The sequence below is a fragment of the Heterodontus francisci genome, chromosome 26, assembly GCF_036365525.1.
Source record: "Heterodontus francisci isolate sHetFra1 chromosome 26, sHetFra1.hap1, whole genome shotgun sequence".
In the NCBI taxonomy this organism is placed as follows: Eukaryota; Metazoa; Chordata; class Chondrichthyes; order Heterodontiformes; family Heterodontidae; genus Heterodontus; species Heterodontus francisci.
In genome coordinates, this window is record NC_090396.1 from 30,106,550 (window position 1) to 30,120,198 (window position 13,649).

General features: G+C 43.3%; 1 protein-coding gene across 1 annotated transcript in view; it reads left to right on the forward strand.

Moving 5' to 3' along the window:
* LOC137384244 (dynein axonemal heavy chain 9-like) overlaps positions 1-13,649 on the forward strand; it is a 584,247-nt gene that overhangs the window by 56,749 nt on the left and 513,849 nt on the right. Inside the window, exons 12-14 of the mRNA XM_068057979.1 lie at positions 1,090-1,216; positions 11,040-11,295; positions 12,054-12,295. Coding sequence (XP_067914080.1) covers positions 1,090-1,216; positions 11,040-11,295; positions 12,054-12,295 — 625 coding nt within the window. The remainder of the gene's footprint in view (positions 1-1,089; positions 1,217-11,039; positions 11,296-12,053; positions 12,296-13,649) is intronic.

The window sequence follows — 13,649 nt, forward strand, 5'->3', positions numbered from 1 at the left end:
AATGTTGCACAACCACACCTATGCCATGAATATGCAGTCTCCAGTTGATACATTACATTAGCAAGGACTTTCTGATCCAGGCCGACTAGACCAACCTACCGGCAACTTGTCTCGAATCTAAAAGGCCATTTTGGACAATTGCCAAAGCCCTTCATGAGTTTCCCTTTAGCATTGATGACTGATGACATAATGCTTGGACTAACTGTGACATACCCAATGGATTCCTTATCGAGATTCCTTACCCTACAGTACAGCTTGAAGGATCAAACCTTTCTCGTGAACAGTGGACAATCACCAACTACCTCAGAACCAGTCATGGTGGATGCTACATCATGCAAGTACAGAGCTCCTAATCAGACCCAGGAGCGTGTCATTGAACCTTCCCCAGAGTAAATTCGCAGGCAGTCTGCAAGATATTCACACTGTTACACAGGAATCTTTGACCTGGATATCTGACTTAGATATTGATATTTGATTTGTTTCATGCACCATAAAAAAGTAGATGATGACATGGTGCTATAAAAAGACAAAGAAAGAAATACTTGCATTTTTCTAACGTTTTTCATAACCACAGGATGTCCCAAAGCGCTTTACAGCTGAGAAAATACTTTTGAAGTGTAGTCACTATTGTAATCTAGGAAATGCAACAGCCAATTTGTGCACAGCGAGCTCCCACAGACAGCAATGTGTAATAATGACCATATAATCTGTTTTTGTGCTGTTGCTTGAGGGCTAAATATTGGCCAGAGCACCAGGGATAACTCTCCTGCTCTCCTTTGAATGCTGCCGTGGAAGCTTTTATGTTCACCTGAGAAGGCTGACGGGGCTTTGGTTTATGCTCTCATCCAAAAAAACAGTACCTCCGACAGTGCAGCACTCCCCCCATGCTGGTGTGTCAGCTTTGATTTTTGTGGTCAGGTGGGACTTGAACCCACAACTTTGTGACTCAGAGGCAAGTGTGTTACCAGTTTCAATGCTTCTTGAGCTACTTGTAATAATATTGAATCTGTTGAGTAGATACTGGCTTAAGGAATTCATCTTCCCACATATGCCTACTCTCACTTTGAAATCTCTTCACTTTTATTTTAGGTACGAGGCAAAGCTGTATTTAGAATGGTCTGAGACCGTTGCTGAAAAGTCTCAGTATAATCTCACTCAACCTCTCCTCAAACGAGATCCAGAAACAAAACTGATCTCAGTGAATTTTGATCCTCAGGTAATCTACGTAGAGGTTACTTGTTGCAGTTGGAGTGTCATTGAGTAAGGGTGGTTACTTGCCAAGTATTTTCCTATGTTCTGTTCCCCTCTCTTTACTCATGGTGTGTTAGAATACTGAACCAATATCACATCTGCAGCAGTCGTACTGAGTTAATATATTATGGAAAATGATGATCAGAGGGAACAAAGTGGTGCAGTGGGTTAACACTCTGTCCTTTAGTTCTGGGAGCTGAACCTGAATCTAGGCCAGATCAACAGATAAATGTCTCTTCTCTCTGTTACATGTCTTATATGAAACCAATTTGGACAATTTCAACCCAGTTTCTAAAGAGCATGGGCCCACATCACCACACTGCCTACTAATTGGCACAAATTAACAATCTTAATTAGAAATGCCATGATCTGGTAATGGGAATGTTATACAGGTACTGTGGGAGGTACCGTTCTGAGTTCTGTGTTTTGAGTTAAGGCGTTTTTGGGGGAGTGAGCAGAGTGAGCTTTACTCTCAATTTGACCTGAGCTGTCGCAAACTTGGCATGCTTACTGTCATTAGCTGCTTAACGTGGAAAGTATTTCTGTTCCTCTCAAAGACTCTCTCTGCTTTATAAATATAAAAATGCATCAAGACATAAATCTAGAGAACCAGGTATTAGGGAGGGGAGGGCTGCTGTTTCTCTGTAATTGATCATTGTGTATTTATTACTTTTTGAGCTTGAGCTTTAGTTATGGAACCAATGTGATTTTACATAAGAATGTCTCAGGCAATTGGGCGATGAAAGTCAAAAAAGCAAAACAGTTTGATAAACTATTTGCCTATCTGGCCTTCTCTCTACTTCATTTTCTCTGTGGTATTTCTAGACTCTAGAGGGATCTGATTCAAAGCTAGTGACTGTACAGTGGCACAGGTGGAGATTTTAAAAATGTTTGCCGATCTAACAAACAGTCTCTGTCGGATGGGCTCAGTTCTCTCTTTGCTCATCCCTACTCCAGGCACACATAGTTAAAGGTCTAAATAACAGCACTGCTGGAATATCATGAAGAAACCACAAAGGTTGGTATGAATCCTAAAGAAAATAAAGTGATTCGAATATAGAATAATTGGTAGCTGTAAGTGTACTACAGATGAGGGTTTCAGGTAAACACAAAACTTTTTGTCTGAATCTTGAGATTAGATTACATCTTTGAAATTACTATTATTAAAAGATGTTTACTTTTACCTCAGAGGTCTACAAACATTAATCACTTTTTAAGTTATTAGTCAAAGTCTAAGAGTGCCCTGGATCTCGGGTTGGCTCATCTATTGGGGCAGTGGGCTGGATTTGTGAGTCCCTTTAGATGGTCTCATACTGACACCTGATCCATTTGGCCTACCTCATTCCCAAGAACCAAGTCTAACAGTGCCTCCTTTCTCGTTGGACTGGAAACATACTTAATACCCAGTCCTGCCCTTCTTTGAGCCAGGTCTCTGTTATAGCCACAGTATCATATTTCCACATGTCAATCTGCGCCTGTAACTCACCAATCTTATTTACCACACTCTGTGCATTCACGTACATGGACAGTGACCCTGATTCAAACTTTATTACTTGCTCACTTACTTTGCCCCCACCTAATAACTTACTATTCTCTACTCTAATACTATCTATCTCTCCCGGTATTCTCTGCACCTTATTCTGCTGCCCTTGTTCTTCTTGGTGGTAGTTGCAGGTTTGGCAGGTGCTGTCGAAGGAGCCTTGGCAAGTTGTTGCAGTGCATCTTGTAGATGGTACACATTGCTATCACTGTGAACTGGTGATGGATGGAGTGAATGCTTAAGATTGTGAATGGGGTGACAATTATGCAGGGCTTTGTCCTGGATGGTTCTTGAGTGTTGTTGGAGCTGTACTCATCCAAGCAAGTGGAGAATATTCCATCACACTCCTGACTTGTGCCTTGTAGATGGTGGACAGTCTTTAGGGAGTCAGGAGGTCATTTTCAGGATGGCAGGCTGTTACTGGTGGGGTACTGCAAGGATCAGCGCTTGGCCCACAGCTGTTCACAGTCTATATAAATGATTTGGATGTGGGGACCAAATGTAATTTTTCCAAATTTACTGATGACACAAAACTCGGTGGGAATTTAAGTTGTGAGGAGGCTTCAAGGGGGTTTGGACAGGCCAAGTGAATGGGCAAGAACATGGCAGATGGAATATAATGTGAATAAGTGTGAAGTGTTCCACTTTGGTAGAAAAAACAGAACGGCGGAGTATTTCTTAAATGGTGAGCGGTTGGGAAGTGTTGATTTCCGAAGGGACCTGGGTGTCCTGTTTATGAGTCACTAAAAGTTACTTTGTATATCATTTGTTCATGTGATGTGGGCATCGCTGGCTAGGGCAGAATTTATTGCCCATCCCTACTTGACCTTGAGAAGGTGGTGATGAGCTACCTTCTTGAACTGCTGCAGTCCATGTGGGGTAGGTACAGCCTCAGTGCTGTTAGGAAACGAGTTCCAGGATTTTGACCCAACGACAGTGAAGGAATGGCGATATAGTTCCAAGGTAGAGTGGTCTGTGGCTTGGAGGGGAACTTGCAGGTGGTGGTGTTCCCATGCATCTGCTGCCCTTGTCCTTCTAGGTGGTGGAAGTCACGGGTTTGGAAGGTGCTGACAAAGGAGCTTTGGTGCGTTGCTGCAGTGCAGGTACACACTGCTGCCACTCTGCATCAGTTTTGGAGCGAGTGAATGTTTAAGGTGCTGGATGGGGTGCCAGTTAAATGTGCTGCTTTGTCCTGTATGGTGTCGAGCTTCTTGAGTGTTGTTGGAGCTGCACCCATCCAGGCAAGTGGAGAGTATTCCATCACACTCCTGACTTGTGCCTTATAGATGGCGGACAGGCTTTCAGGAGTCATCAGGCGAGTTACTTGCTGCAGGATTCCTAGCCTCTGACCTACTCTTGTAGCCATGGTATTTTTATATCGCTATTCCAGTTCAGTTTCTGGTCAATGGTAACCCCCAGGGTTGATAGTGGGGGATTCAGCGATCATAATGCCATTGAACGTTAAGGGAAGATGGTTAGTTTCGCTCTTGTTGGAGATGGTCATTGCCTGGCATTTGTTGGCACGAATGTTACTTGCCACTTCGCAGCTGAAGTCTGGATATTGTCCAGGTCTTGCGTCATTTCTACACGGACTGCTTCAGTATCTGAGGAGTCGCAAATGGTGCTGAACATTGTACAATCTTCAGCGAACATCCCCACTTCTGACCTTATGATTGAAGGAAAGTCATTGATGAAGCAGCTGAAGTTGGTTGGGTCTAGGACACTACCCTGAAGAACTCCTGCAGTGATGTCCTGGAGTTGAGATGATTGACCTCCAACAACCACAATGACCTTCGTATGCGCTAGGTCTGACTCCAACTAGTGGAGAGTTTTCCCCTGATTCTCATTGAATCCAGTTTTGCTAGGGCTCCTTGATGCCATACTCAGTCAAATGCTGCCTTGATATCAAGGGTAGTCGCTCTCACCTCACCTCTTGAGTTCAGCTGTTTTGTCCATGTTTGAACCAAGGCTGTAATTAGGTCAGGAGCTGAATGGCCCTGGCGGAGCCCAAACTGCGCGTCACTGAGCAGGTTATTGCTAAGCAAGTGCTGCTTGATAGCACTGTCGATGGCACCTTCCATCACTTTACTGATGATCGAGAGTAGACTGATGGGGTGGTAATTGGCTGGGTTGGATTTGTGTGCAGGACCTACCTGGGCAATTTTCCACATTGCCGGGTAGATGCCAGTGTTGTAGCTGTACTGGAACAGCTTGGCTAAAGGCATGACAAGTTCTGGAGCATAGATCTTCAGTACTGTGTTGGAATGTTAACAGGGCCCATAGCCTTTGCAGTATCCAGTGCCTTCAGTCACTTCTTGATATCACATGGAGTGAATCGAATTGGCTGAAGACTGACATTTGTGATGTTGGGTACTTCAGGAGGAGGCTCTGATGGATCCTGCACTTGGCGCTTCTGGCTGAAGATTGTTGCAGATGCTTCAGCCTTATCTTTTGCACTGATGTGCTTGGCTCCCTCATTGTTGAGGATGGGGATATCTGTGGAACCACCTCCTCCAGTTAGTTGTTTAGTTGTCCACCACCATTCACAGCTGGATGTGGCAGGACTCCAGAGTTTAGATCTGATCCTTTAGTTGTGAGATCGCTTAGCTCTGTCTTTCGCATGCTGCTTACACTGTTTGGCACACAAGTTGTCCTGAGTTGTGGGCTCACCAGGTTGACACCTCATTTTGAGGTATTCCTCAAGCCCCCAGATGTTAATAAGGAGGACTTTGCAGAGTTGGGTTTGCTGCTGTTGTTTCCGGTGTCTAGGTTGACTGTCCGGTTTCATTCCTTATTGGCTTTGTAGTGGTCTGATACAACTGAGTGGCTTGTTCGGCCATTTCAGAAGACTTTAAGAGGGTCTGGAGTCACATGTAGGCTAGACCAGGTAAGGACAGCAGATTTCCTTCCCTAAAGGACCTTAGTGAACCAGATGGGTTTTTATGACAATCGACAATGGTTTTGTGGCCATCGTTAAACTAGCTTTCTAATTCCAGATTTTTTTGTTAACTGAATTCAGATTTCACCTTCGGCCATGGTGGGATCCGAACCCATGTCCCCAGGGCAATACCCAGGGTCTTTGGGTTGCTAGTCTAGTGACAATATTGCTGCGCTACTGCCTCCCCATATACAAGTGTAGCAAGCAATTCGGAAGACAAATTGTATGTTGGCCTTCATTGCAAGGAGTTTTGAGTACAGGAGTAAAGATGTCTTGCTGCAATTGTATAAAGCCTTGGTGGGACCGCACCTGGAGTATTGTGTACAGTTTTGGTCTCCTCATCTAAGGAAGGATATACTTGCCATGGAGGGAGTGCAGTGGAGGTTCACCAGACTAATCCATGGGATGGTGGGATTGTCTTATGAGGAGAGATTGCAGAAACTGGGCCTGTATTCTCTAGAATTTCAAAGAATGAGAGGTGATCTCATTGAAACTTAGAAAATTCTTACAGGGCCTGACAGGGTAGATGTGGATATGATGTTTCTTCTGTCTGGTGAATCTAGAACCAGGGGACGCAGTCTCAGAATAAGGGATAGGCCATTTAAGACTGAGATGAGGAGGAATTTCTTTACTCAGAGCGTGGTGAATCTTTGGAATTATTTACCCCAGAGGGCTGTGGAAGCTCAATCATTGACCATATTCAAGACAAAAATTGATAGATTTTTGGATACAAATGACATCAAGGGATTTGGGGATAGTGAGGAAAAATGGCCTAGAGGTAGATGATCAGACATGATCTGTTTGAATGACGGAGCAGGCTTGATGGGCCAAATGGTCTACTCCTGTTCCGATGTTCCTGTGTTCCTAAGTTAATCGCTGCAGAATTCTCAGCCTCCAACCTGCTCTTATAGTATTTATATGACTGGTCTAGTTAAGTTTCTGTCCTATGGCAACCCCCAGGATGTTGATAATGGGGGATTCAGTGATGGTAATGCCATTGAACATCAAGGGGAGATGGTTAGATTCTCTCTTGTTGGAGATGGTACTTGTGTGGCGTGAATGTTATTTGTCACTTATTAGTCCAAGCCTGAATGTTATCCAGGTCTCATTGCATGCAGAAATGGACTGTTTCAGTATCTGAGGAGTTGAAAATGGTACTCAGCACCATGCAATCATCAGCGAACGTCCTCACTTCTGACCTTATGATGGAGGGAAGGTAATTGATGAAGCAGCTGAAGATGGTTGGGCCTAGGACACTACCCTGAGGAACTCCTGCAGTGATGTCCTGGGACTGAGTTGATTGGCCGTGACCCACCACAACCATCTTCCTTTCCGTTAGGTATTGTAAGTCTCTTAAACAGAGGGTCTTACTTTCCCTCAAAGGTCCTGACCCCGTACTGAGTATAATGGCACGAAACAAACTTTGGATACAATTTCCACTTCTTGTGGAACACCTTTATTAACTTACTATGCAATAGTATATACTTACAATGGCAGTTGCTTAGTAGACCCTGTAGAGAAGTTCGTTCCCGCGTGGTCAGATCCGCTGAATGATATCTTCTGCACGACCTCCTGTGACTGACCAAGTCATACATCCCGGCTGCAACAACAATATCCTTGTGGTTTTATACCCATTTCTGACCCTGGTCCCTCAACATATAAAGCAATGTTTTGAATTGGGTGAGCTGATTAAGTTTCAGTGCCTTATCAATCCCACCCTGGCTATGCAAGACCACCTGCATGTGGTCATAGCCTGCTCTCTGCAGGAGGCGTTCTTTAGTGCATGCCACCCATGGATGTGATATCAGCATCTTGATAAGGCAAGAAGGAAACCATTTACACATATTTCAAAAGGCCATTGTCCTTGAGAATGGCTGTAGACAGGCTGTCTGATGTTTTAACAGTCCAGGCTACCACATCAATGGCATATCATGACTTATCTGTGTGTGTGTGTGTGTGTGTATATGTGGGGGTCCTTTTCCAGTTACGCTGTCATTTAGTTTTAAAAAGCCCAGTATGACCTCCAACGATGATGTCTTCGGTCTGAATTCTCCTCCCTTCATCCAGATGTCCTTTGCTGTTTTTGGTGAGCTCCACACGCTTGTCCACACCATAACTGATTACATTTTACTTATGAACAGAAATTCAGGCGATATTAACAAATGCCTCACAGCATAACAAAAATACAAGAGATAGAGTCATAGCGTCATAGAGTTATACAGCACAGAAACAGGCCAGATGCCTTACAGTACGACTCCAACCAGTGGAGTTTTCCCGATTCCCATTGACTTCAATTTTGCTAGGGCTCCTTGAATCCACACTCGGTCCAATACTGCTTTGATGTCAAGGACATTCACTTTCACATCACCTTTGCAGTTCAGCTCCTTTGAGCTTCGGTGAGCAGGTTGTTGCTGGGTAAGACCCACTTGATAGCACTGTCGACGACACCTTCCATCACTTTGCTGATGATTGAGAGTTGACTGATTGGATGATAATTGGACGGATTGGATTTGTCCTGCTTTATGTGGACAGAACATACCTGGGCAGCTTTGCACATTTTCGGGTAGATGCTAGTGTTGTAGCTGTACTAGAGCAGCTTGGCGAGGGGCACAGATAGTTCTGGAGCACAAGTCTTTAGTACTGGAGCCGAGATTTTGTCAGGGCTCATAGCTTTAACTCTATCCAATGCCTTCAACCATTTCTTGATATCATGTGGAATGAATCAAATTGGCTGAAGACTGGTATCTGTGATGCTGGGTACCTTAGGAGGAGGCCGGGATGGATCATCCACTCGACACTTCAGGCTGAAGATGTTTGCGAATGTTTAAGCCTTGTCTTTTGCACTGACATGTTGGGCTCCCTCATTATTGAGGATGGGGATGTTTTTGCAGCCTCCTCCTCTGGTTAGTTGCTTAAATGTCTACCACTATTCATCAGTGGATGTGGCAGGACTGCAGAGTTTTGATCTGATCCATTGGCTATGGGATTGCTTTGCTCAATCGCGTGTTGCTTCTTCTGTTTAGCATTCACGTAGTCCTATGTTGCAGCTTCACCAGGTTGGCACCTAATTTTTAGGTATTTCTGGTGCTGTTCTTGGCATGTTCTCCTGCACGCCTCATTGAACCAGGGTTGATACATTGGCTTGATGGTAATGTTAGAGTCATGGACAGATGCATCTGCGACCAGTAGATTGGTGAGAATGAGGTCAGGCCAATTTTTCCCTATCCCTGATTTCCTGTTGCAGGCTGGCAGATATGTCTTTCAGGACTCGGCCAACTCAGTCAGAAGTGGTGCTACCAAGCCACCAGTTATGGACGTTGAAGTCCCCCACCCAGAGTACATTATGTGCCCTTGTTCCCTCAGTGCTTCTTCTAAATATTGCTCAACATGGAGGAGTTCTGATTCATTGTCTGAGGGAGGGCAGTAAATGGTAATCAGCAGGAGGTTTCCATGCCCGTGTTTGTCCTGATCCCATGAGACTTCATGGGGTCCGGAGTCAATGTTGAGGACTCCCAGAGCCACTCCCTCCTGACTATATACCACTGTGCTGCCACATCTGGTGGGTCCGTCATGATGGTAGGACAGGACATACCCGGGATGGTGATGGAGGAGTGTGGGACATTGGCTGTAAGGTATGATTACGTGAGTATCACTCTGTCAGGCTATTGCTTGTCTAGTCTGTGGGACAGCTCTCCCAATTTTGGCACAAGTTCCTAGATGTTAGTGAGGAGGACTTTGCAAGGCTAACTGGGCAGAGTTTGTCTTTGTCGTTTCTGGTGCCGAAGTCGATGCCGGGTGGTCCGTCTGGTTTTATTCTTTTTCGACTTTTCTGTAGCGGTTTACTGCAACTGGATGACTTGCTAGGTCATTTCAGAGGGCAGTTAAGAGTCGACCATGTTTATCATTTGTTGAAAATCCTGGGCCATGCCATTTATGTCCTTTGCATATGCTTCTCTGTCTCTCTCTTTATTTCTCCCTGTCTATCTCCTCATTCTCTCACTCACTCTCTCTCTCTCCTTTCACTTCTCTCTGTGCCCACTTTCACAACTCTCCCTCTTTCTCATGGCTCTTACTTTCCTTTTTATTTCTGTCTCCTATTTGTTTATGCATTTGTGGAGATAAAGAGACAATGACATCAAGATTTAGGTCATTTTGCAGCAGCAGCAACAGAAGAGCTCAGGTGAAGACATGGGTCGGGGCAACACTCTGTTTTGGGCAGGCACCGAGGAGCCTCAATATTATGACCTGGGAGAGCAGATGAATTGGAAGCACCAGCATAGGTACAAAGATTTGTAGCAGGAGCATCCAGCAACTGGCCCGCATCTGATCTGTGGATCTCTATCTAACTGATGACTCCTGCACAGTACCCCAGATATGCAAGGAGCTGTGAACAGTATTAATGGAAATTACTGTGGGAATTAAAATAAAACACATCAGAAAGCAGCTATGCCAGCTGTCTTAGTAGGAATACAGCAAACTTACACAAATTCACCACCTCCAGCCGGTCTCTGCATTAGGAATCCTCTGTACTGCAGTCCCCAGTGGTAGGAAAGAGCCACATGCCATCGCGCTGTGTTTCTGCTAAGAAGTCTCATTCTGCTGTTCAATTTTACTTTTAAATCCACACATTTGTTATTTCTGCCTGTGTTTTTCTTGGGACTGAACACTTTTTATTCCTGCGGCCACTTTACATACCTGTGGCACTGCGCTGGAAGATTTACTTCAGCAAAGCTCTGCTACCCAGATAACACTGAGCACAGGATTTGATATCCTGAGTGGCTAACATTTCAAATTTCTCTTCTCTCCTTATCAGAAGAAGCCTGAACTGTACTTATCGCTTAGTGCCTCCCAACAGTGGGCTGAGACTGAAAAACTTACCACTGAATTCATGGGTGTAAACCTAAGTTCTGCTATTGTGTGGTGCAGTGCTGCTCTTTACCACCCTCTTAATATTGTTTCAGTTCCATGTGGGTCTTCTGTTTAGTGCCAACATTTTGTGTCAGTGTGGGACAACTGGTCGTCATTTCTGTAACGTGCAACAACTGTCACAAGAGGACTGACAATTTATAATCTAACTATAGCAACCTACAGGGATTATGAGCAGGTTTAATCTCCACTAGAGCCAGAAGCCATGCCAGACTAATGTGGAATTAGTATTATTTTGCATTGATTTAAGATTATATGGCCTTCATCAATGTGCTCCTATTTCAAATTGAATTCTTCAGGGATAAACCTGAGACGAAAATGAATATTTATCAGTCATGTGCATTATCTTTCTCTTCCATCTTGGCTGTTCTATGCAATTCACAGCTGGTCTCAGTGTTACGAGAGGTTAAATACTTAGAGGCACGTCATCCAGAAAAGATTCCCGACACTGCAGCTGAAATCTATGCCTTGAAAGAATCATACCGACAGTATGTGGCTACCTTGGAGCTGACCGCAAACTGGTATAATAAGGTCCTAAAATCTGTCCTGCGGGTGGAATTTCCTCTCATAAAGGAGCAGGTACAACAGATTGACTCCAAAATAAAGGAGGCAGAAGAGTCACTGAATTGGAAGAATGAAGGTAATAAATTAATTTGCACTTGACATCCACTCTACATTAGAAGTTATGCAGGGACCACTGTTGTAAACGAATCACAAGCTTTGCAGAATTGAACACGCTGCTGAACTGGAAAAATAATATTTTAAAAATATGTTTGAAATGCCAAATGCCGTATCATTAAAAAAAAGGAAATGATTTGTTGCTGTTGGGGAAGGAAGGGTTGAGAAATTTTAAGAAGATTTTAACTTCTCCCAGGAAGGAGAATTTCTAGGAAAATAGTTTCATTAAGCAGGCAGCCTATAGAATGCCAAGCTATTCGGAGAGTTTCCAGAGTCAGTTTTTGGGCAGCTGTTATTGGAAGGCTAAATTCTTGTCTTTCTTGTGCAGTTTCTTGCACATTATTAGGGCCCCAGTCATGAGGTTTTGGCTGCTCTGTTAAAAAGTTGATCACCTTGCATTTCTTCCAAGTACCAACCTATTCCTTTCGAAACCTCTAATGAGGTTGTTTTGTTTAGTCAGTGTACTGAGATAGCATTCCCTTAAGATTAACAACTACTTCAGTGAAATTGATCAGAATCTCGCCAGAGCTTGACTGTAGCATGTTAAGACATGACAATGAATTATAATAACAGGTAGAAAATCCTAGTGATGTGAGATAATAATTAACAAGCTAATAGAAGAAAATCTAGATGAATTGTGGCTTATTAGAACAAATCTAATAAATAATAACGTGTCAGTATCTCCCTTTACTTAATACATTCTTGTTAATATTTTGTAAGGCATCTGGGAATATATCCAAACAGTCCGTGATATGGTTCATGACTTGGAGTTCCGCGTACAGAAAGCAAAAGACAATGCGGCTGCAATTCTGAATATTATGAAGACATGGGTATCGCCTGTTTTTGAAAGAAAGGAAGGGAAAAAGGATGCCCTTCTCAATCTGGATGACAGGAATGAAAGGCTTGAGAAACGCTACAGTTTTATTAAACAAACGGGTGAAAAAATCCACTCATTGGTGAAGGTATGGCGAGATCAGAACTCTGAGCTATGAGAGACCATTCCACGGAACAAAAAACTTTCCAGCCAAGCCTCTGGACTGTTTGTTCTTAGCTTACGCCTTGTTGTAAATATTTTAAATTACTCCCTCACACCATTTTTTAATAAAATACAAAGAACTATAATGCCAAGTAAATGTTGTGAGGTGGTACAAAAACTGTTAGAATCCCATTGTACAGGCTGAATAGTTTGAACGCTGAATTATATTCAAATTTGCATAGGTAATATCTTCATACAATAAGACATAATCCAGAGTCAATTGAAACTTCTTCCTTTAAAAAAAAAAGTGCCTGATATTTTTAACTTATTAATTTTGGATCCTTTCAGTTTTTCATTCTGTTTTACTGTACCCCCTATCCCAGTCACTCTGATTAAGTTTCTGCTCAGTTACCAGCTGACGGATGCTGCTCCACTCCTCTTTCTACTCATATCTAGAATTCAGATTGCCCCAAAATTCTCTTGAGGGTCGCCTTCAAGGGAGTGATGATCTTGAAAAAATGTTTTCCATCCAATAAATGGCTAGAAGTTTATAGGGAGATGAGCAGGGAGGAGAGTTTATCGAAAAGGTGGAAGAGATTAATAAAAAAGGAAAATGACATCAGAGAACTACAGCTTCCAGAATACCTCATATAGGTTACCAGATGTGTGCTCTCTCTAAAAGTGCATCTCACTTACTTTTGTCCAGAGAACTTAGATGCAGATTGGGAGAAGCCAATGCAAAGCAATTACCCTCAAGTGTACTCAGCCAAACCAGTGATGTCCACCTCCCAAGAACGAATAAAAAAATAGAAGAGTCCTAACTTCTAATGACAAATTTGCCATTTCGGCCCGATTAATGAGGCTGGCTGGCTGACTGATTCTTCGTTCTTCAGACTTGGAGCCATTTGATCCAAAGATACCTAAACAAAGCCTTCTGACCAACCAAGTGGAAACAGGAAAGTCGCAAGAAAAGCATTCAGAACTAGCTTCAAAACACAGCTACAAACCTAACTGTGAAATGCTCTCCACGTGCATTTCTCTCAACAACCATGGCTGTCCATTTTATTTAGATGGGGAGATGGCAGAACCATCAATGTAAATAGTGGGAAAATGTGTGGAAATTTAAATGTTGTCGCTGGGTCTAATTTTAATATAGTTAACTGAAAACGGATCAACACAAAACACAGAAAACAACACAACATACAAAATGTCCAAAAAATTGAATGGGTGCTAAATGGGAGGAAATCTTGCATGGAATTTTACAGTACAGAAACAGGCCCTTTAGCCCAACAGGTACATGCCAGTGTTCATGTTCCACGTGAGCCTCCTCCCACCTTAAT